The sequence below is a fragment of the Vulpes vulpes genome, chromosome 8 (genome assembly GCF_048418805.1).
Source record: "Vulpes vulpes isolate BD-2025 chromosome 8, VulVul3, whole genome shotgun sequence".
In the NCBI taxonomy this organism is placed as follows: Eukaryota; Metazoa; Chordata; class Mammalia; order Carnivora; family Canidae; genus Vulpes; species Vulpes vulpes.
The window spans coordinates 92,776,734-92,799,865 of NC_132787.1; the positions used below are offsets into that span (position 1 = coordinate 92,776,734).

At 55.9% G+C, this 23,132-nt stretch overlaps 1 protein-coding gene across 1 annotated transcript in view; it reads left to right on the plus strand.

Annotated features, from left to right (window-relative positions):
• The window catches only part of ADCY3 (adenylate cyclase 3), an 81,389-nt gene that overhangs the window by 54,838 nt on the left and 3,419 nt on the right, over window positions 1-23,132 (plus strand). The window contains exons 4-19 of the mRNA XM_072767541.1: window positions 4,448-4,578; window positions 5,081-5,192; window positions 5,358-5,485; window positions 6,553-6,711; window positions 7,408-7,582; window positions 12,635-12,763; window positions 14,574-14,716; window positions 14,840-15,001; window positions 16,069-16,156; window positions 16,954-17,070; window positions 18,869-19,128; window positions 19,412-19,477; window positions 20,733-20,814; window positions 21,618-21,776; window positions 22,297-22,443; window positions 22,999-23,118. Coding sequence (XP_072623642.1) covers window positions 4,448-4,578; window positions 5,081-5,192; window positions 5,358-5,485; window positions 6,553-6,711; window positions 7,408-7,582; window positions 12,635-12,763; window positions 14,574-14,716; window positions 14,840-15,001; window positions 16,069-16,156; window positions 16,954-17,070; window positions 18,869-19,128; window positions 19,412-19,477; window positions 20,733-20,814; window positions 21,618-21,776; window positions 22,297-22,443; window positions 22,999-23,118 — 2,178 coding nt within the window. The remainder of the gene's footprint in view (window positions 1-4,447; window positions 4,579-5,080; window positions 5,193-5,357; window positions 5,486-6,552; window positions 6,712-7,407; window positions 7,583-12,634; window positions 12,764-14,573; window positions 14,717-14,839; window positions 15,002-16,068; window positions 16,157-16,953; window positions 17,071-18,868; window positions 19,129-19,411; window positions 19,478-20,732; window positions 20,815-21,617; window positions 21,777-22,296; window positions 22,444-22,998; window positions 23,119-23,132) is intronic.

A 23,132-nucleotide genomic window follows, 5' to 3' on the forward strand; every position in this document is an offset into this window, starting at 1 on the left:
ATCCTGTCACTTAGCTCTCGGTGAGAACCTCTACCACCCCGCCTTGGGCTGGGGGGTGGGGGTCCCCTCCTGGCTCCGAACCTGAGACCATCAGTCTCCTTCCTCAGCTCACATCCAGGCAGACATGGGAGTCCGGAGTCGGCTCAGTGGACTCGCAGGGTCCTTCCCTTTCTAAGAAATCTGCTCATTACACTCAAGCTGGGGTCAGGGTCACAGCTGGCGGCAACAGGAAGTTGTCTGTTTATTTCCAGTTTAAAACGTGTTTTTAAAAAAGCAGCAGTAGTGTAACCATACAGCAGTTTTGAAAAACATTTCAAGTTTTCTCTGGCTTCCATTTATTTACCAGGTTAGATTACCCTGTTGTCCTGCGCATATACTCTTCTGCCTTGATTCAGGGGCACTCGTGGGTCTGCATCTCCTCAGGATATGGGGTTGTGTCTTTTTCTCTTTGGCCATTTTCTTATCACCGCTCTTGTCACCATGATCATTTTCGAGATTCATCCGAAGGATGTGCCCCCATTGAAGGAGCCTCTTGCTGGGCATTTGGGCTGCCTGGTCTTTTCCAGAAGTATAAGTGACGTTGCATTGAAGTTCTTGCACATGTGTCTTTTTTACTTCCCTTGGATCTTTCGGTTGGAAGAAGTCCCAGGAGAGACATTAATGGGTCAGAGGCTTGGAACATTCTTATGACTTCTGAAACATACAGTAGTTGCTATTTTAGGAAGAGCGGGTTCTGCCTATATTCTGGGGAGACCAAGCCACATGCCTTAGCTGCTCTGGGTGGCCCTGTGCCCTTCAAGGGGCCTGGCTGTGCTTTCAGGGAAATCGGGACTGTGGTCAGGGGCCAGAAACACTTCGCAGGACTGGATTGGTTCCCAGGGAGCCCCCACAGGCTCCTCTGGAGGAGCAGGGTTTAGAGGCAGGGTCTGAGAGCGCAGGAAAGGCTGACCGCGTGGGTGCTGCTTGTTGGGGCTGCACTGGCTGGTTGGCCGGGAGCCCAGCACAGCATCGTGACTTTCCCGATCCTTGGTGTCCCGTGACCCCTCCCTCGCACACCTGAGTGCCCTCCTCCCCAGGCCGGCCGGCCCTCCCCCAGGTCTTCGCACATCTACCTCTTCCTACCCTTAGGAGCACCTGTGTGCACACATGGCAAGGCGGGGAGGGGATGGAGGGAGAGCAGGAGAGAAAGGCAGACACATCTTTATATCCCCTTCATCGTTGTGCCCTGGACCAGATAGAGTCCTTAGGCCTGGCCAAGTGACCTCAAGGACTTTCTGCTCCCCCTGGACGCCCCACTGGGATGCTTAAGCTATAAATCTGTGGGTGACTCGGAAGCCCAGAGGAAGTCTAAGCCTCATCTTCCTGAGGCACCTGCTGTCACCACACCCCCAAGTAACACTTCTCAGGTGACAACAGCTGCAGTATATCGAGCCCTTGCCGTGTGCAGGCGCTGTCCCTTGTGTCGGACGGGAAGGGGTCACTTCGTGTTGCTTTACCAACAAGGAAACCAGGGCACGGGGCAGTTAGCAGTAGCCTGTATCGTGCAGTGAGTCAGTGGCAGGACAGGGGTCTGAGCTAGGCTGTGTGGCCCAGAGCCAGCCTGCGGTGGCTTTGCCACTGCACCGTCCTATCCCTGCCAGTCCGGGGGTCGCCAGACCAGGGCCTGGAACTTGTGGGTGGGCTGGGACCCCCAGGACTCCAGCAGCTCTCCCCCTGGGCTGCCCCGGTTGCTGGCCAGGCCCCGGGTTTCCGGCTTGTCTTGAGAATCCTCCTAGTGGCCCCTGTCCTTCCCAAGCTGAGCACGTGCTCCACGGTGCTTGGGTTTAGCTCGGTTCCAGAAGCCCCCTCATCACACACTGGGCAGAGGGATGGGTGCACGGAGCCCCTGAGTCCTGGAGCCCCGCTCTGGCTGTGCCCGGCTGTGGGGCCGGGAGACCCGGTGCTACTTCCTGGGCTCGGCAACGGCAGAACACGCTGCATTATCTTGGCTTCTCGTTCCCCTGCGGTGGTGCCACTTGCGAGGCTTTTAGCAGCGAGAGAGCGAGCTGGGGAAATGGGAGAATAATAGTGATCGCTGAGTGGTTCAGGCTAGAGCTGGGCATGCGGGGCCGAGGGGCACGCGCCTTGTCATTCCTGTCACTTGCCACGAGCAGGAGGGACAAGTGCGAGGACCTTCCTGCTGTACAGTGGCTGAGCAGGCGGGGGCCCTGATCTGCAGACTGGCCTGGGAGCGGGGGGATGGGCTGCCCCTACAGCACAGCCGTCTTCTCCGGAGGAGGTGGGTGCCAGGCCTCTGCCTTACGGGGGCCCCAGACCCTGGGGGCCTCTTGGCTGCCCCATCCTGAGAAGAGGAACAGAACCTCCACACCTGGTTCTCCTGCCCCAGAGCGGGTGCGCTTAAGACACAGAGCTGGATCCTCTGCCACAGGGCTCACGGAATACAGCAGAGAACAAGGCCCTCCCCCTGCCCAGGCCTCGGTGGGAGGCGAGGTCTCCTACTCCTGTACCCACCAGGCTGGCGTCCCTGCTGAGGCCTGGGCCCGCAGCCTTGGTTTCCCTGTGGTCCAGGAACCCCTGGTCAGGCCTCAGGCACTGAGGACGCAGGCGGCAGCTCTTGGCTTTCCAGCCACCCCTGCTCCCAGGTGGCTCCGCAGCTGGCAGCCTAGACTCCTGGACCTCCTGTGCAACCTCCTGCCTTACTCTTCCCTGTCTGTCGGCTGACCTCTGCACCCCATGGCCTGGGTACTCAGAACCACGTTACCAGAGGGGTCAGACCCAGCCTCTCTGTCCCCTCCTGTTCCCACCACCTGCCCCACCTCCCCGACTTCTCCCAGGCTGACCTCAGGTCTTGCTGCCTTGCCGCCCAGGCCTCAGGTCAGCCTCACCCCAGTCACACTTCCTGTACCCCTTGACGTTTTCTGCCTTCCAACCTGCAAACCTCAGCTTGACCTGCGACCTCAGCTTTCTCTCCACCAGACCCGTCATCACCGGCCTCCCCTCTCCGGGCACAGGGCAGGGTGCCCTGCCTGGGCTTCTCAGCCTGGCTTCCTCTCCTGGCACCTCCTCCCCGGGCTGTCTCCTGCCCGGTCCCCTGCTGCTCAACCTGACCCGTGCCGCAGCCTCAGCCCGCAGGCCAGCTCAGCGTCTGCCTGCAGCGTGGCCCAGACCAGCCCTGTCTCTCCTCTCATCTCTCTGCTTCTCTGTTCCTTAATCCAGAGACGGGCACCTTGCACCCAGAGGCCCCAGCCAGGGACCTGTCCCACTCACTCTGCCCAGATGACTGTAACTGGTCACCCTGCCCCACTCTGCCGTGTCACACCCCTCTGCCCTGGTCCCTGGTCCCTCTCTGCAGCTTTCGAGGAGGAGAGGCCCTTTCCTTGCCTGGCACATGAGGCCCATCGTGGTGCAGAACCAGGGGTCAGCTGATGTTTTCTGGAAAGGACCAGGAGAGCCCTTCCAGTTTTGCAGGCCATATGTTCTCTGTCACAACTCAGCTCTGCTGTTGCAGCAAGAAGACTGCCGTAGATGGCATGGAGACAAGCGAGCGTGGCTGGGGGCCAGCGAGACCTCAATCGAGCACTCAGCAGCCAGATTCGGCCACAGGTGGCAGTGTGCTGCCCCCCCCGCCCCCCACCGCTGCTGTCCAAACCCACCTCCTAGGCTGTGGTTCCCCATTCCTGCCTCCCCTGGAAGACCTGCAGGTCCCTGAACCTGGGGACGTAGATCTCTCTGTGCCTTGTGTAGGACAGGATGTCCTCAGCATCTCACGCTTCAGACCTCATTTCCAGGAAGTCCTCCCGATTGCCCCCGACACACCTGCTGGTTCTGGCACCCTTCCTTCCTTCTTCCTCCCCTGCCCTGCTCTCCCTCACTTGTCTTGGCACTTACTACCATACTGTGCTGCAGTGGGCACATTCACCTGTCCCCCCATGAGACCCTCAGCCTCAGAGGAGAGCAGAGACTCACTCGCTGGGTAGCATTGGTACCCAGCATGCTATCTGGTGGGCAGTAGGTCTTCTTCAGTCATGTTGAGTGAGAATTCCCGAGTGATTGCTCTGTGTGATGCGGGGCGGGTGACGCAGAGTCCTGCCCTTGGGCTCCCAGCGCGGGGGCTAGACAAGAACAGGCCCACTCGGGAACTGTCGCCTTCCTGTGGCCCTTGAGGATGCTCTAGAGGTGCAGAGGGAAGTGTGGGTTTCCCATGGTTTCTGACTCCAGTCAGGGCCCTAAAGATGCTCAGGTGCAGCCCCGAGCCTGCTCGGCACAGGAAGCTGCTGACCTGGGCCTCTGGCTGCTTCCCAGCGTGTGGTCTGCGCTGGAAGGCTGGAAGGCCCCCAGAGGGTCAGCTGGCCCTGGCGCACGTCTGTTGCCGGAGGTGTCCAAACCTGCCCGTGGAAGGGTCCAGGCCAGCCCCTGCCTCCATGCCAACCCTCTCCTCCTCCTCCAGGAGAACCTTATGCTTTCCATCCTGCCCAAGCACGTGGCTGATGAGATGCTGAAGGACATGAAGAAGGACGAGAGCCAGAAGGACCAGCAGCAGTTCAACACCATGTACATGTACCGCCACGAGAACGTCAGGTGCGCCAGCGTGTGGGCCCGTGCTCTGAGCGGGATGAGGGCCAGACTCTGTGGGGTTGGCCATGCGCAGTGGGGTTCGAGAGTCTTCACCCAGGACTAGAAGCCAGGCTGTCCTCACAATGTGAGCCTCAGCCCCTGCGGGAGCAGTCCTGCAGATGGATGTGGGGGCTGGCCTCATTGTCATACAGACCTCACTGTGGAGGTGACATCTGTCCCCACTCAGGGCCAGCACTGGGGCTAACAGCCATGCTCCTTCCAGGAGGGGCAGGTTCATCCTGGGGCCAGGAGTGGGCAGCATGGGGGGAGGAGACCCCATAGAGGAGGGGCCCACAGGGTAAGCTGAACATCAGAACCTGGAAGTGCCGAGGTCTCGCAGCTTTGGAGCTTGAGCAAGGCCCCACTCGGGGGTGATCCCGGCTGCCTGTGATCGGGAGCAGGAGCTGGGTGGGGGGAGCCCGGCACACTGTGTGGAGCCTCACGGCGGCGCCCTCCCTCCTCGCAGCATCCTCTTCGCGGACATCGTGGGCTTCACCCAGCTGTCTTCTGCCTGCAGTGCCCAGGAGCTCGTGAAGCTGCTCAACGAGCTCTTTGCCCGCTTCGACAAGCTGGCGGCCGTGAGTACGGGGGCCTCACTCGACTTCTGGTGGGGGCCCCCCCTCGTGGCTTGGGCCTGGCCCTCCCTGGCTCCCACGGTTGCCTCCGACCCTGAGCACTCTGCTGTCTGCCTGTCCCCCATGCCCAGGAGGGACTCAGTCACACCCCACACCCTGTTCTTTCAGAAATACCACCAGCTGCGGATTAAGATCCTAGGGGACTGTTACTACTGCATCTGCGGCCTGCCCGACTACCGGGAGGACCACGCCGTCTGCTCCATCCTCATGGGGCTTGCCATGGTGGAGGCCATCTCGTGAGTGGGGGGCCTCTGGGGGGAGGGGCAGTGGTCTGTCACAGGGACCCAGCGCACCCCAGGCCCCCACATCATGTGAGTGTTACCAGGAGGCGGCTCAGTCCCCAGTTCTGGGAAGTGGGGACGTGGCTCACCTTCCTCACGGCTGAGGGGCTACAAGCCCTCCACAGCCTCCGAGGGGCCCGGCCTCCATCCACTGTAGGTTTCTGGAGAAGTGGCAGTCATGGTAAAGTGTGTCACCACCACCTCCCCACTCATTTGGATGGTCCCACCAGGTTGTCCATCCCATCCCTTTTCTCGGTGTTTTCTCTCTGGGGGCCTCCAGGTCCGTCCCCGGGCAGGAAGTCCGTGTGTGGCCGTGTGGGACTGGAACCCTGGCCTCTGTGCTGGGCTCCCAGCCAGGGCTCCCGCCTCTAGTGCTGCGAGCTGTGAGGACACTGCACTCATCCCCCTCGTGCCTCCAAGCCGCTCCCTGTCACTGTCACACCACAAGTGGCTTGGAGGCCCTACCAGACAGGCCCTGGCTGGATCAGGCCCCGGGAGGGAAGGAGGCTCCTTGCTGAGGCTTCTCCCCGCACCACCACCAGTGCGGGGGGCGGGGGGGTGCAGGTAGGGGATACCTTGCCACCAGAGAGCAGTTTTGCATTGTTACCGTCTTCTGGATTAGAGCTCCTCTGACATTGGCCTAGAGACAAATGCTGCACTGGAAGGGGAGCGGGGAGAGAGTTCAGGATCACTGGCCTCCACTTCCCTCACCACGGGGCACCTTTCCCCGCTGCACATGAGCCCTGGCACAGTGCCTGGCACAGGTGGACGCTGGGCACCCTGTGGTTTCCTGCCTGCATCGTCACATGAGCCTATGATGTGGAGTTTTGGTACAGTCTAGCCTGTTGGGCCCTTACACGGGTTACCCAGCTCAAGTGCAGGCAGAAAGCTGTGGGGCGCCCGATAGTCCCCTCGGCCTGGAGGGGAGGAAAGCCTGTGCGGAATTCCTTCCACAGGGCGTGGAGGGCTGGCCACCTTGCTCTGGCCGTGGCTGAGCCCCCCTCTCCACGTGTCTCTGGAAGGTATGTGCGAGAGAAGACGAAGACCGGAGTGGACATGCGCGTGGGGGTGCACACGGGCACCGTGCTGGGGGGCGTCCTGGGCCAGAAGCGCTGGCAGTACGACGTGTGGTCTACCGACGTCACCGTGGCCAACAAGATGGAGGCCGGTGGCATCCCCGGGTGAGCGAGCGTTCCTTCCCAGCAGGGAGGGGTGGGGGCGAAGGGAAGGGGCCGCCCACCCGTCAGGGCTGCGGCCTGGGTGGGAGACACCCCGGAGCAGCGGAGCAGCGTTCCCCCTCAGGGTGCCCGCCTCCTAGGCCGAGTCCGCAGCGTCTCCTGCCTGGGCCTCCGCAGCCGTGTGCGCTCCCGCCCCTTCGTCCACTTGGGGGGCTGCAGATGCCGGCAGTCGTCGCTGCTTGGGCAAGCCGGGGCTCCCCAGGGCCCTGCGCTGGCGGAACAGGCTGTGAGGCAGGGGGGCTGCAGCCACCAGGCACCTGCACAGCCGGCCGGTGCTCTCCCAGGGGCGGGCAGGCTGGGGACAGGGCCGCAGGCTGGGGACAGGGCCGCACGTTCCTCGGCCGGCTCGGGGAGCAGCCCTCCAGGGCAGTCACCCTTCTCTCCCTCCGTGGGGACTCCCCAGAAACGGCTCTACGTGCCCCCACGCCCGACAGCAGGTATTGCAACTAGGAAGCTGCAAGGTACGCAGCAAGCAGCCGTAGGACCTCACCGCGGAGTCCAGGGCGCCCCCCAACTTCCTTGCCTCCTCCGGGCTGGCGGCGCCCGAGGACGGTCCTGCCTCAGTGCCCCGGCTCTGGGGGCCGCGTGCGCCCCACCCCGGGGTCCTCAGCCTGACGGGCCCGGGCCTCTGCCGCCCAGGCGGGTGCACATCTCCCAGAGTACCATGGACTGCCTGAAGGGCGAGTTCGACGTGGAGCCGGGCGACGGGGGCAGCCGCTGTGAGTACCTGGACGAGAAGGGCATCGAGACCTACCTCATCATCGCGTCCAAGCCCGAGGTGAAGAAGACCGCCCGCCGCGGCCCCGCCGGCCCGGTGAGTCCCGCACGCCCGGGGCGTTCCAGGGCCGGGCTGCGGCGGGCTGCGTGGGGAGGAACGCGGGGCTCCCTGCTGCACCTCCCAGGCCAGAGGGGAGGCCCCCGGGGTGTCAGCGGCCCTGGGGACAGCGGCAGGCGGGGGAGGCCGGGGGCGCCCAGGGGACAGCACCCAGAGCCGCCGGGGATGCGGGGAACAGGCAGCGGGGTTGGCTTGGTCACGGAGGAGGCCACCCAAGGCCGAGGGCGGGAAGGTTCCCCGGGCGGTAGACAAGAAAGAAGGGGACAGAAGCAGTGAGGCCGCCCTGCTGTCCTGCCCTGGCCTCGCCTCTGTGCGGCCGCCCCGCCTCCCGGCTGACCCCACGCCCTCGCCGGCCGCCGCCAGTGGCCGCTGCGGAACTGAGCCCGTCTCGTCCTCTGCTGAGGCTGGACAGGGCTCGGCTCCTACTGGCTTTGCCCTTAGAGACCCCACCGGTCACGAGAATTTAACAACCAAGGAGCTCGGGGCTCAGAGACCGGGACCGCCCTGCAGCCGGGGCTTCGCCTAGTTGGTGGCTAGGGCAGAGCTTCGGCTGGTCTGGTGAGGCTTCAGGGGCTATGGCTGAACACCTGACCCCTGATGAGTTTTAAAAGAAAACTATAGGGCAGCCCGGGGGTGAGGGGGGGCTCCACAGTTTAGTGCTGCCTTCGCCCCAGGGTGTGGTCCTGGAGACCCAGGATCGAGTCCCACGTCGGGCTCCCTGCATGGAGCCTGCTTCTCCCTCCGCTTGTGCCTCTGCCCCTCTCTGTTTCTCTCTCTCTCTCTCTATATATATATATATATATATACACACACACACACATATCTCATGAATAAATAAAAATCTTTTTAAAAAATAATAAATAGGGCAGCCCGGGTGGCTCAGCGGTTTAGCGCCGCCTTCAGCCCAGGGCGTGATCCTGGAGACCCGGGATCCAGTCCCACGTCGGGCTCCCTGCATGGAGTCTGCTTCTCCCTCTGCCTGTGTCTCTGCCACTCCCTCTCTCTCTATCTCTCATGAATAAATAAAACCTTTAAAAAAAAATAAATAGGGGATCCCTGGGTGGCGCAGCGGTTTGGCGCCTGCCTTTGGCCCAGGGCGCGATCCTGGAGACCCCGGATCGAATCCCACATCAGGCTCCCGGTGCATGGAGCCTGCTTCTCCCTCTGCCTGTGTCTCTGCCTCTCTCTCTCTGTGACTATCATACATAAATAAAAAAAAATAAAAATAAAAAATAAAAATAAATAAAAAAATAATAATAAATAAATAAAACTATATGCCTTCTCCCCTCCCCCTAGAGTACGCGATGACCAGTGAATCAAACACGAATCGAAGATTCATCCATAGCCCTAATCGCAATCACTGTTTAGGGAGTGCTTCTGTGCGTCCCTTATTTCACTTAATCCTTAAGACAACCCTGCAAGAAGGGGGCTGTTGTGATACCCACTGTGCAGAGAAAGAAACTGAGGCCCAGAAGTTTGCACAAATTGCAGATGTAGTAGGTGCCAGAGCAGTGCCCATGCCCCCAGCCAGCCAGCCACAGTACACCCCAGATGTGTGTGGGTCGCTCCTGTGTGCAGCTCACACAAACCCAGCGCTGCAAGGGACGCACAGGTAGATAGGACACCACCTCACTCTTGAGTGATTTAAAATGCCCCCAGGTGCCAGAGTTAAAGCAAAGGACAGCTCAAGGTATTTTGTGCCGCATGTTAAGTCTAAGCTACAATGGAATGCTCCAAAGAACTCAAAAAAGTTGGAAACTTTTGGAAAATTAGGAAGTGTTAGGGGAGAAAGTAGAGCCCCATGAAATAAGACTTGACCTTGTCATAAAATTAACAAGTCGTTTGTATTTTTAAGAGTGCTACATGCAGAGCTTTAATATATTCACTAGAACAAATTAAAAATGTGTCTTCCAAGCTGTTCTACAAGGCAGTAACTGGCAATAAGAAATCAGCTACTTTTGTAAAGTGGTAAGAAATTTATAATTTCTGGCATATAAAATTTTTAATAGAGAAATGCTGTTCCTTTCAAAAAGTACCCACAAATTTGGTTTTACCAGGGACCATCCTGAAGTCACAAAGCAGCACTCAGTTATGTCTTTGGGATGACACTCATCCTTGTTTGTTCTAATCCTGTATTTTATTTTGCTTCTTTCTTTTTTTTTTAAAGATTTTATTTATTCAGGAGAGATACAGAGAGAGAGAGAGAGGCAGAGAGGGAGAAGCAGGCCCATGCAGGGAGCCTGACGTGGGACTCGATCCCGGGTCTCCAGGATCACACCCTGGGGCGAAGGCAGGCGCCAAACCGCTGAGCCTGGCTGCCCTATTTTGCTTATTGCAACAACCCTTACATGGTGTGTAATTTGGATCAGGAGTTGTTCTTGGCACCCCGACACCCCTCTGAGGGTACAGATGAGGAAACTGAGGCAGAAGGAGCCTGCGCAGAGGGGGCTTTTGTGAAGCTGTTCTGCTTGAGTTATTATTCAAATTCCAAGTGAGGAAAAGTTGAGTTTGTGGTTGCATCACTTCAAATGTTAGCACCGGAGCTCTGAGCGAGTAGGAAGGGGCCTGTGCCGAGGGCGCCGCCTGCACAGGACAGAGCACCGGCCATGTGGTCAGGTGCATGGACATTGTCATCTTGAGTGCTCCGTCGCGCGAGTGAGCCCGCGCCGGTTGCAGTGGAAACATGTTCTCTTTTCAGTTCTTCCTTCAATGCCATTTCATGGCCGTTAGGGGTTTCGCTATTTTGGTCAAGTTGTCTTCTAACAGTTTCTTAATGCCCCAGCCTGAAAAACTTACGTTTCTTGAAGTAGAAAGTCTGGATTAAGGTTTCTGCACATTGAAAGTTTTACCCCTCTCCTGCTCCCCTCCTGCCAGCCCCCAGTGGGGCCCCCTCACTGCTCTGCTCTGTCCGGGGCTTTGTCCCCTTCTCTGCCGTGTCAGGGCTCTTTGAGTACTGGAGCAGTGAACCCTTGCTCATGTGGCGGTCACCAGGCACCTGTCAGGTATCCACCACACGCCATCACTGCTGTGTCTCAGGGAACTTCTTGACCTCTAGCTGCCGTAGCTCCTATGAACACCTCTTCAGGGCCGGGGTAGCTCATGTGGCCAGCTCAGCAGCTGTTCGGGAAGTTTCCACCTTGGATGTGGATAAGGTGATGTTTACCTTCTTGACTATCACGGGGTTGGAAGCAGTAATGCCTGGGCCGTATGGGGGGGATGACAGTGATGTGGGAGGGGACAGTGGGAAGAAGGAAGGAAGGTGGTGAGAGGTGCTTCTTAGGAAGTCACAGGAGTGAACACACTTCCACTTGCAGAAATCTGTCCCCATGGTTGACCTGGGTAAAGCGAAGGGGAGGAGAGTGAGGAGAGGCCTCACAGTGAGTCCTATCCGAGTGCTGAAAAGCTTCCAGACCTCTTCCTGCCCGCACTGCCCTGTTGTCAGCCTCACCCAGTCTTTTTTTAAAAAAGATTTTATTTATTCATGAGAGACACAGATAGGCAGAGACATAGAGGGAGAAGCAGGCTCCATGCAGGGCGCCCGATGTGGGACTCGATCCCGGGACTCCAGGATCATGCCCTGGGCTGAAGGCAGCACTAAACCACTGAACCTCTGGGGCTGCCCAGCCTCACCTAGTCTTGAATGCCACCTCTGACGATCACACTCTGGGCCGAAGGCAGGGTGCCACCTCTGACGATCCCAGATCTCCACCTCAGGCCCAGCCAGCTTGCCTGCACTCACCCAGTGGCCCCTGTAACGTGTACCTGCATGAACACTCTGGTCCCCAGGTCCTGCATGTCCCTGCATCCTCCCATCTCCATCAGTGGCGACTTTGTTCTTCCAACAGCTCAGACCAAACACCCAAGACAGGCTTGACCCCTGTTTACCTCCCACAAGCAAGTTCTGTTGACCCTTCCCTCGAGGGAGGGCTCTAATCACCACCTGCCCGCTCTCACGGCTGCCACTGGCAGCAATGCCTGTGTGGCTGGATGGCTGGTGTCCAGCTGGTCACCCTGCCCCACTGCCCCTTCTCCACAGTGGCAGCACTCCTGCTGAAGCACCAGCTGCTGTCCTGTCAGCATCCTGTGCAAAACCCTGTTTTGGTCTCTATCTCACTTGGAGGGAAAGCCAGAGTCCCCTGGAGGCCAGGAAGGCCCTGTGCAGCCAGGTGCTCACCCCCTGCTCTGCTTTCACTCCCTGTCCCAGCGTGGCAGCCTCCTGGCTGGTGCTCAGGTGCTCCGGGCCCATGACTGTTGCAGGGCCTTTGCACCAGCTTCTCCCTCTTCCGGGGGGCAGGGAGGGGGGGCGTATTCCCGGAGAGCTGCAGGATTTGCTTGCTCAGTCAGGTCTTCACTGAAATGCCATCCTCAAGGTGACACCTCTCCAACCTCCTCCTTACTGTCACGCTTCCCAGAGATCCCCACACCCCTTTTCTGCTTCACCTTTCTCCAGAGCTCATTCCCTTCACATGTGCTGTGCTGATTTTATTGTTTTCCTGTTGTCTACCTTTCTTCACGAGAACGTGAGCTCATGCAGTCAGGACGTTCTGTGTGCATCCCCAGAGGTTTGAACAGTTCCTGTCATGAAGTAGGGACTCAGCGCTTGTTAAATGAGTCGACTCTTCCGCCGTGTTACAGGGTTTGACTCATTCCGTCAGGGAAAAATACTCATCACCGGGGAAACGCACGTGTGGGATTTATTCAGACTTTTGGAAGGCATTTGACAGGTGCTACAACCAAAGAAGACCTCTGTGGTCACTGTGTCGAGTTGCTGTTCTGGAAATAGGAGTTGGAGCAATAGGGTCTTTCTCTGCTGAGAAAAAAATCGAATAGTAGAAATAGATACCAGAGAAGTAGGACATTTTAGAATTAATTATTCTAGAGGAGGAGTCAGGTAGTGACATTTCTTGGTCTACAGGCTTCCAAACTCTAGTGGGAAGATTTCGGACTGACCGTAGACCAGCCAGGGCTGCTGGGGCAGGTGGGCAGCAGGTGGTGTCTGGTGTCCCTGACGGCCGCTTCTTTCTGCCACAGCCCCTGCTAAATGGAGCACCAGCTTCTTCCAAGCCCAGCTCCCCCGCCCTCATTGAGACCAAGGAGCCCAACGGGAGCATCCACACCAGCGGCTCCACATCGGAGGAGCCCGAGGAACAGGACGCCCAGGTGTGTGCAGAGTGAGGGCCAGGGTGTAGCAGGGGACAGAGAGGGGGAGGTTGCTGCAGGAAGTGTCCTATGTAGGAGTAGGAGACCTGACTGCTGGCCTGGGCTCTGCTCCTTCAGAGCAGAGACACAGTGGGCGTCACCTCCTGCCCCGGTCCCACTGTCTCCTCGGTGGTTACTAGGGTCGAGGTGAGAAAGGGCAAAAGAGGCGCTCACCCCTGAGACCTTGCTAGCTCTCCTGTCCCAGAGTCTCCTGGCTTCGAGAGGGGCATCCATGGAAAATTCTGTAGGATCTGACAGACTGTTCTGGAAGTGAGACTTCAGGGTGGGCTCACCTCGCTGGCGACATCCAAACTCCACAAGTCCCGGGCACAGGTGGGGGATTTCCAAAGGAGTTAACATGCTCTCCCTCCCTGGAGACAGGGTCCATCTTGGGAGGCGTCCGGGACCTGCCCCTTACTAAAGAGCTGCCCCAGTACATCACTGATGAAGGCAGGTGCTCTGAGACCGGCCCTCTGCCCTGCTGAGGCGAGCTCGCTGGCAGCGCCCCATCCTCACTGCCGGGAAGGCCGGAGCACTGCCCTGCCGCTTTTAGATCACAGGTGCTGCAGCACAAGAGGGGAGACAGGGCTGAAAGTTAACTGGGTTTCTCTGGATCACCATGACATTCGGCAGCTTTTCCCTAGCGTGATTTTCTTGATAGAAAGGGGAAATATAGACCCGGTGTAACTTAGTAACAGGGGCGCAGATAGTTCGAGCAGCCTGTGGTTTTTCTGTCCTCACAATCAGCCACACCCTCCAGCATAGGCTTCGGGGCCAGAGGTGCTATGCTTGGTGCCAGAACAGACCTTCCACGTCATTTTACAGAGAAGGTTGGAGCTGGGGAACAGGAGTGACACGGGATCCTGTTGTCAAGCAGTGGCATACCCGCGCTTAAGGCCGCACTGTCTTGGTTCTGGCTTCAAGATTCACTCTTGGACCTATACACACAGCTCCAATGGGGCCAGAGTCAGTATTGGGGCTGATGGCCGTGTAATCACAGGCTGGATTCATATTTTTGGAGCTATGCTTCTCCTCTGTGACTAGGAATAAAAATGGTAGCGGGTACCCCAGCCCCAGCACCCCACTAGTGACAAGGGCGTCCCTTCCTCTCCCAGCACCTTCCACCTCACACTTTCCTTCCCCAAATGAACTAGATGTGTCCTCCTTTAACAGCTCCCTTCAGGGGGTACCTGGGTGGCTCAGTCTGTTAAATGTCTGCTTTCGGCTCAGGTCATGATCCTGGGGTCCTGGGATGGAGCCCCACATCTGGCTCCCTGCTCAGTAGGGAGTCTGCTTCTCCCACTCCCTCTGCAGCTCCCCCTGCCTGTAGCTCCCCATGCTTGTGCTCTCTCTTTTTCTGTCAAATCTTGTTTAAAAAAGAGCTCCCTTAAGCCCCAGGGTTGGGGGTCGTTCACCTCCCCAGAGATGCCAATGCACAGTGGCTGGGGAGCACCGCCTCCTCCTAGCAGGATGCGCCAGGACTGTGCTGCCCTAGCAGCGGTCTCCCCCTCCCAGTCTCCTGCCTGGAGCCAGCGGTTGCTTCCCAACAGGCTGCCATTAGCAGGTGGTCTCACAGCAGAGCTTCTGTCAGGGACCCTGGGAAACTAGGAGGGATTGTGACTTTGGGACCAGACTCCAGCAGGATGGAGCCGTGTTGGAGCACTGGGAAGACTTCCCTCAAAGTGGTTTCTAGAACCGAGGGCCAAGTCCTGCTGAGTGTGATCCCTGTCGTCCCCTCCCACCCGCGCCCACCTGGCGCCCTGGCTTGCAGGCCGACAACCCTTCATTCCCCAACCCACGTCGGAGGCTGCGCCTGCAGGACCTGGCCGACCGGGTGGTGGACGCCTCAGAGGATGAGCATGAGCTCAACCAGCTGCTCAACGAGGCCCTACTGGAGCGCGAGTCTGCCCAGGTGTAAGTGGCTCCTCTGCACGCCCCTCATCGGCCCCAACCTGGGGGCTCAGGAAGTTAGCCATCTTGAGTGGAGCCCCTTCCTGATGGGCCAAGGCAGGTGTGACATCTGTGTTTCCACTGCAGAGTGAAGAAGAGAAACACCTTCCTCCTCTCCATGCGGTTCATGGACCCTGAGATGGAAACCCGCTACTCAGTGGAGAAGGAAAAGCAGAGTGGGGCTGCCTTCAGCTGCTCCTGCGTTGTCCTGCTCTGTACGGCCCTGGTCGAGATACTCATCGACCCCTGGTGAGGGAGGGCACGGCAGGAGCCGAGAGGCCAGGAGAGGGTGAAGGCCAGGAGCTTCCTAGGCCAGAGGCGTGAGGGATGTGGGTGCCTGGGCTGGAGCATGACCCTGAGGCAAACCTAGGTCTCTCTCTTGCCTCCAGTGGAACAGCCCAGCTGAACTCAGGCCCAGGTGTTTGTGGACCCCCTTCCTCCTGTCTAGCCCAGGGTTCCAGAATAGCCCTGGCATCAAAGCCAGGACTGAGGAAGCTGAGGGACAGAGGGATCCAGGAGGATAGAGACAGTGGCTGCATGGGCCTGAGTGGTTGTAGGACAAGGAGATGGAAGATGGCTCAGTCACCAAGGCTGATCTGGCTTCCCTCTCTTGCTTCGTCTTAGCAGATGGATTTTAGGCTTTAGGTACAAACTGATTTCACACAGCAGCAGGCCCCCAGGGCAAGGGGGATGTTCTGGAGTCCTCGCTCCAGCTGCTGAGGCCTGTCAGCAGCTCACTCCTGCGCAGGGTCCCCATGAGAGGGGAGGCGGGCTGGAGCCCTGTCCTGGGAGTAGCTGGGGGAACCAGAAAGAGCCTTGGACTTAGTCACAGGCTCCTCGCCTGTTTGTTGTATGGCCGTGTTGCTAAGCTTCCAGAAGCCAAGATGATGATGGGACTAACAACTTGAAGATGATAAATGCCTGCCCTGCTAACTCAGGATTGTGGGAAGGATCAAATGCATTCATTCGTTCACTGCACGGATACTTACGGGCTACTTCCAAGCCTGGCGCCACGGGCGAGGAATATCTGGTGAACCCAGCACACGACACCCCTGCTCTCGGGGGACTTACATTCTAGCAGGGGGAGATAGAGGCCAAAAACTGGATATGCAAAATGTGAATGCAGACGGGGGCGAGTGGGGGGCATAAAAGTCAAGTGAAGAAGGGAGCCCTCACCGGAGGCCTGACTTGGTGGTGGGAATGTTCCAGGTACAAGTGTGGAGGGCCTGCCCTCCCCCTTCTTTCCTCTCCTAGCCCCTCCCCCAATCTCACCCATCCCTCTGCCCCCCTCCCTGAGTGTCATCTCCTTGTTACAGGCTAATGACAAACTACATGACCTTTGTGGTTGGGGAGGTTCTACTTCTGATCCTGACAATCTGCTCGCTGGCTGCCATCTTTCCCCGGGTAAGAGCCGCTTTTGCTTTGGCTCACAGCCCCCTGGCCCCTGGAAGTGAAAGTGGTGTGGATGGAGTTCTGCGTCCCCTCAGCTCCTTACAAATAGACTGGCTGTGTTAGGACAGTTCAGGCATTTATCCATGCATTCATTCCATGTTATTCACTCAGCTAAGCAAGCATGGGTGCATACCCCAGAGCCCAGACAAATGGGAAAATGTGCAGAAAAGCAATGGAGGCCCACCTGGAAGGGGGTTGGCCCCAGACTCTGAAGGACCAGGAAAGCCAGACAAAGAGACTGGGATTTTCTGCTATAAGAACTGGGGTGCCATACAGAAGTTTTGATCAGAACGACAAGAGAAAAGCAGTGTTGAAGGGAAACGAGTCTAGCAAGGGGCTTGTCAGGTAATGTGGAGGACTCAGGGTATACTGATGCAGGAAAGGCAAGAGCAGCCAGGCAAAGATTACTGGCCCTGAAAATTGTTCCCTGACACAGACTTGCTGCTTGGACTTAGAGTGAACTGCTGCTGGCTGGCACCACCCCCAGTGTTCTGGGCAGGTCACATCTGCTGCAGAAAGGGCTCGGGTATCTGACGCCCTGCTCTGTCACAGACACCTCCGTAGAACTGAACAGAGCACCCGCTTCCTGCTCTACCTTCTCAGCTTTGCCAGTTTTTGGTTGATTCGTAGGCAAAGGACTATGTTTTAGGTCCCTGGGAGGTAGGGGAGCAACCAGAGTTATTAGCAGTCATACTTATGGAGGAAAAGACTATCAAGACTCATGGCCCCTGGAATTCCATTCATTCTAGGCCTTTCCTAAGAAGCTCGTCGCCTTCTCGACTTGGATCGACCGGACCCGCTGGGCCAGGAACACATGGGCCATGTTAGCCATCTTCATTCTGGTTATGGCCAACGTCGTGGACATGGTGAGCTCCTGCTGTGTTTGTTGAAGGAATACACCTGCTCTCAGTGGAGAAGGGCTTCTGTATTAGCCAGGCTGAGCAGTTTAGCAACCAGTCCTCTACCACTAGACATGGGGTTGGAGTGGCACTTAGTTTCCTAAACAGATCACCTTGGCCAAACAGAGGGGGTCTTGTACCGCAGAAACCTGAGACTGACCTGCTTCTCCCAGCTCCTCGTTCTCCCAGAGTCCAAGAGCCCAACACCATGCTCCAGGTCCTGTACTGGATGTTGACTCAATCGAACAGTTCCAAGAAGTTGATGTCCTTATCTACTACACCTTTGAGGCTCAGGTTAATTCACTTGTTTCAGATCACAAAGCCAGTTAAGTGACAGAATCAAGGATTAAGCCGATCTAAATCCCAGTGCTGTGAAGAAGCTCTGTACGTCATTGCCCACGGGGCACAATACTTGCAAGCATTCTGCGTATCTGAAGTGCTCCCTACAGTGTGGCTAGTGTCTGGCATCCAGCAGGACCAGGGAGGTAAACCTGTTCCGCTAAAGGAGCTCTCCTGTTTGGCCTTCGTCCATCTGACTGTTGCCAGACCTTCCTAGAGCCCAAATGGCTAGGGGCAGACAAATGATCCTCTCTGCCCTCCTCAATTCATGGAGAAGCTGCAGGTCCCAAGGGAGCAACCAGATGCTTTCCTGGGGGTGGTGGGGGGCCAGCAGTTGGAAGCTCAGATCTGTTGATTCAGAGCCACCAGTTAGTTACTGATGAGCATTGGCAGCTTGGATCTGCAATTGATGTTCTCGTCAGTCGTCATGGTTCCCAACAATTTTGGCAGTACTATATACGTGCTCTTACAAGTCCTACTTTTTTCAAATAAATGTTCTATCATTTGCTTTATTTTCTTTAACAATTTAAGCACAGGAAGAAAACCTCACCATGGAGACTTACTCTGATAGCAGGCCAGGTGAAAAAGACCTAGGGCCAGTTGATTCAAAGTCCAACTAGAATGATAAGTTAGGAGGTCCAGAACCTAACGTGCCCCTGCTTGCACAGTACCCAAGCACAGGCAAGAGAAGCCCGAGGCCCCTTGTGTTTCTGAACACCCCTGGAACCTGGTGCCGGGTCTGGGGACCATTGTTTAATAGGGTATGGACGCTGTGCAGGACATCTCAAGATCCTGTAGCTGGTGGAGGGGTGAAAAGACCAGGAAGGCATGGAAACTTTCCACATGCTGAGAACTTCCCTAGAGCCAGACCAGCACTGGTGGGTAGAAGTTACAAAAAGGAGGTTTGATTCAGTTTACGGATGTACTTTCCACTGACTTCCATCTGCCCAGCAGCGGGACCAGGTTCCAGAAACAGAAGTGTCTGAGCAGAGGCTGGCTGCCATCACGGCAAGGCTGTGAGTGGGGGGCTCACTGGTTGGCCCTGTGGCCCCTCCTTAAGTAACAGTGTGATATGCGCAAGAGTGTGTTGTATTTGAAAGCTAAAAACTGGACTCCTCACTCTGGCTTTACCACTTGCTGATTGTACTAGTTGGCACAAGTCCAGCCTCTGGGTTTTCTATAAAGGTGGCAATACTAAAAATACTTGACAATTTTCATGAATCTCAAATGAGATACGGTCAAGCTCTTAGCGGGAATTACTAACTTTTCTGTTACTGTTCCCTGGTAAATCGTCCTGGCAGTGTTTCTGAGGTTGCTCGGGGACGTGGCAGCTGCGTGTACACAGCCACAGGCCAGCCGCCTCTGACCAGTGTCTGCTGTTTTTTTGCAACCCGTGTTCTCCCCATCCCATGGTCCCGGCCTCCAGCTTAGCTGTCTCCAGTACTACACAGGACCACACAACAGCACTGCAGGGTTGGAGGTGGACGATGGCTGCGTAGAGAACCCCAAGTATTACAACTATGTTGCCGTGCTGTCCCTCATCGCTACCATCATGCTGGTGCAGGTCAGCCACATGGTGAAACTCACGCTCATGCTACTCGTCACGGGTGCTGTGGCCGTCATCAACATCTATGCCTGGCGCCCCATCTTTGATGAATACGACCGCAAACGTTTCCAGGAACATGAGTAAGATGAAAGTCCATTTCATCTAAGATGAAATGTCTATACTGCCTCCTCCTTCCCACCCCCCAAGTCCCTACTCCAAGGTCATGGGCCTTGGGCTCATCAAAGGATTGTATGGAATCAGGGTTTGTGACTTCTCACAAATATGCCACTAGTTGGCTGTGATCATGGGGTAATGCTTTCCCTTCTCGATGAGTGGAAGAGCCAGGCTATGTCTGTGTTTGGCCACTAGCATCAGCATCTTGTCCCCAGATGGGACCTGAGTGTGCAATTGTCTGTCCTACAGCTTTCCCATGGTCGCCTTAGAGAAGATGCAGGGATTGTCCACCTCTGGGCTCAATGGCACTGTCAGGTAAGGGCAGCTGCTTCCCCTTTTTGATCTGCATTTAGTTTCCTTTTCTTCTAGAGACCAGAGAAGTACATTGTGTCACACTTCAGAGGCACACGATGTGGGAAATTCTTCGAGAAGTTAGTGTTTCTGTAGGAGGGCTGGAGCAGAGGTAGAATGGTTTGGGTGTGGACCTGGCCGTTGTGGCCTCATCAGGAGAGCAGCGGCCATGTGGTTTCAGGGGTGGGACAGGGGCCAGGCTGGGTAAGGAGAGCGGGAACAGCCACATGGATGTGACGGCTGCATGTAACTGGATGGCAAGATAGACTGCAGGAAAATGAGGAGGAAAGAGCACTGCACCCTATCTAGAAGCTCTCTGGGGCGCAGGCACTCTCTGGGGCCGCAGGCTGGCCAGCATTTGAGTCTGTTTCAGGTCTTGAAGAGGACGCTGGACTAGAAGTTCTCCGAAGTCCCTTCTAGCTCTGAATTTTTAGAATTTGGCCACTTAATAAATGAAAGGCATTCACATAATTAAGGACATGAGAATTAGGGACCAAAACAAAAGACCACTACACACCTACCAGTTTGGCAGGAATTAAGGCGTCAGGTGATATCAAGTACAATGGTAATTCACTCCTGATGGGACTATAAATTGGTACCATTTTAGAAAACAACTTGGAATTTAGTCAAGTTGCAAATAGACTTCTGACCCAACAATTCCACTGCTCCCTACATTCCTTATAGAAACTTGTGCACATTTCTGTGTCCCAGGGTGTGTGCAGGATCATCCATAGTCACGTTCATCATAGCAACACATACACACAAACATCCAAAGCAGATGAAAACTCATGTCAATAGCAAATGGGTACACAAGGTGTGATATATTCATACAATGGACTACTGTATAGTAATGAAAACTGTAGCTCCATACAAAAATGTGAAGTTACTAAAAAAAATCATAGAATGGTGTCTTGGTCCCATCACGGCAACACTAGTCTCTTTCTCCAGAGGTCACACTTACTGCTGTTACCAGTTGATGCAGCAGTTATAAAACATCTGGGGAGCTCTGATGTGGATTCCCGGAGGGGGCAGGGCTGGGCTATTTAGGAGTCCAGTGATTTAAGATTTACATGAGAGAGTCTGGACTTGATGTGAAAGTGCTTAAGAAGCTGGGAAGTTTCTGGCCCAGGGGGACAGGAAAGGCACAGCCCAGTTGGAGGGAATCAAACTCCCTTCCAAGAGGGCAGCTTGGGCAGATGGATTCCTCTCTGCCCTGCAGGCTGCCCCTGGTGCCTTCCAAGTACTCCATGACAGTGATGATCTTCGTCATGATGCTGAGCTTTTACTACTTCTCACGCCACGTAAGTGCCTGCACACCCTCCTCTGCACACAACCTTTTGGGGCCTCCCGAGTAGCAGGCTCAGGATCTAAAAACCAAGCTGTTAAGGAATGCTGGTCTCCCTTATCCAGCCTGGCATGTGGCCCTGGCCAAGCTGTCGCCAGCTCTGTTTTCTCATTCTCTCCCTTGTAATACAAGAGCAGTTTTTTTTTTTAACCTCTTCTTCTGATTTGCCCCCAGCATGCTGAAGCAGCACACGGACCAGGTGTAAAAGCTTAGAGAAAATAGGCTCTGTTTCCTGGGGCCAGGGGCCTGAGGATTTTCACCCACCCAGGCTCTGGGGGTCACTAACACTCACCATGGAAACAGAAGAGAAAGGGAAAGAAGGTGATGAAGTTCTGAAGGGAAAAAAAGCAGAGAGGGAGGGGAAGAGGTTCCATGTCAGCCCAAGTGCCCCCCAGTGGTTTGCCAGCGAAAGTACGGCATTTCCCAGACACTTGCTGGACAGAAGAGGTGGGAACTCCACCCTGAGCTGAGATTGCCAGTGCTGCCACCCGGCTCCAAGATAGACCTGTAGCTAGAAGGAGGTCCCAGAATTAGGGCTATCCCCGTTCCCCAAATATCCAGAAGGCTTCTTGGAGCTCTGCATAACCACAGCGAGGCTGGAGTCCTTGCTGTGGTGGCCTTGAGTTGGTGGGTCTGTGTTGTCTTTCCCTTGCCGTTTAGCCATTTTCCTGCATTTTTCCACGTAGAAGCCTTCCAACTTGTTCATCTTTTCATCAAACAGCCAGCTAAAGCACACACCTTGCCTGTGTCTGTCCACAGGTTGAAAAACTGGCAAGGACACTGTTTTTGTGGAAGATTGAGGTCCATGACCAGAAGGAGCGTGTCTACGAGATGCGGCGCTGGAATGAGGCCTTGGTCACCAACATGTTGCCTGAGCACGTGGCACGCCACTTCCTGGGGTCCAAGAAGAGGGATGAGGTGAGGGGTGGCCTCATGGCATAGCCTGTAGCCATGAGGCTGATCTTGCCTTCATCAGCCCCTCTGGGCCAAGGCCGTCTCAGAAGCTGGCACTGGTCCAGGCAGGGCTGCACACAAGCAGCAACTGCAACATAAGCAAGGGAGGAATTTCACAGGCTTTCAGTAAAGGGCACTACTAAGATTTTCCGTGGGCTGCACATCATGAGAAGGCCCCATTTCAGATGAGGCCTTGGCTGGAGCCTACCAGTCAGTTGTGATCCCCTCACACGGAAGGGCTCTTATGCTTCACTCCAACTCCATCCTCTTTCTCAAAGCTAGAGTTGTTACAGGGCCTAGAGAAACTTTTTTACTTATTCAAAGTTGTGATGAACCACTGCCTTATAACCCAAAGTTAGGATAATCTGGGAGGGAACTGTCCAAAAAGCTGAATGTACTAAACGTGTGTGGAAGATAGATTCATTTCTGTGGCACATCATTCCACTGGTATTTCTTTGAGCACTCTGGCCCTGCCTCTTTTTAGGAGCTGTATAGCCAGTCTTATGATGAGATTGGAGTCATGTTTGCCTCTCTACCCAACTTTGCCGACTTCTACACAGAGGAGAGCATCAATAATGGTGGCATTGAGTGTCTGCGCTTCCTCAATGAGATCATCTCAGACTTTGATTCTGTGAGTGCCTATCCTGCTTCTCTCCTGCCCCAAAGCCAGCTCATTCCAGATTCTCAGGACAGGCTGCAGAAGCCAAAGGGAAGTTGTAGTTACCCTGTCTGCTCCGTTTTCTTAGATGAGCCTCCCTGTGATGCAGGAACTTCAGTAGCCTGGTGGAGCTGAGTGGGGAAAGCGGAGCCTGGGAAGTTGCCTACAAGTTCACAGCATAAAGACTGGCCAAAACAAGATCCTGAGGCCCCAGGTTCCTCCTACCCCCAAATTCAGATTCAGTAAATATTTATTAAGAAAATTGTATACTAAAGAAAATACTTTGCATATATGCTCAAACACCCTAGGGGCCTGGCAGCTTTGTCCCATGTTAAGGTCCTAGAAACAGGCTCAATCAGGAAGACTGCCTAACATCATGTGCCCAACAAACGGCAGAATAGGTAGGGTTTTTAGGAAAGCATCTCTTGGAAGACTTGGGTTGCAGTGAACAGGCACATCTGTCATTAGTTGGCTCATTCATCTCCCTAGACTCTACTGACGTTTCTTTCTTTTTCAACACTGGCTCAGCTTCTGGACAATCCCAAATTCCGGGTCATCACCAAGATCAAAACCATTGGCAGCACCTATATGGCAGCTTCAGGAGTCACCCCAGATGTCAACACCAATGGCTTTGCCAGCTCCAACAAGGTAGCTAACCACAT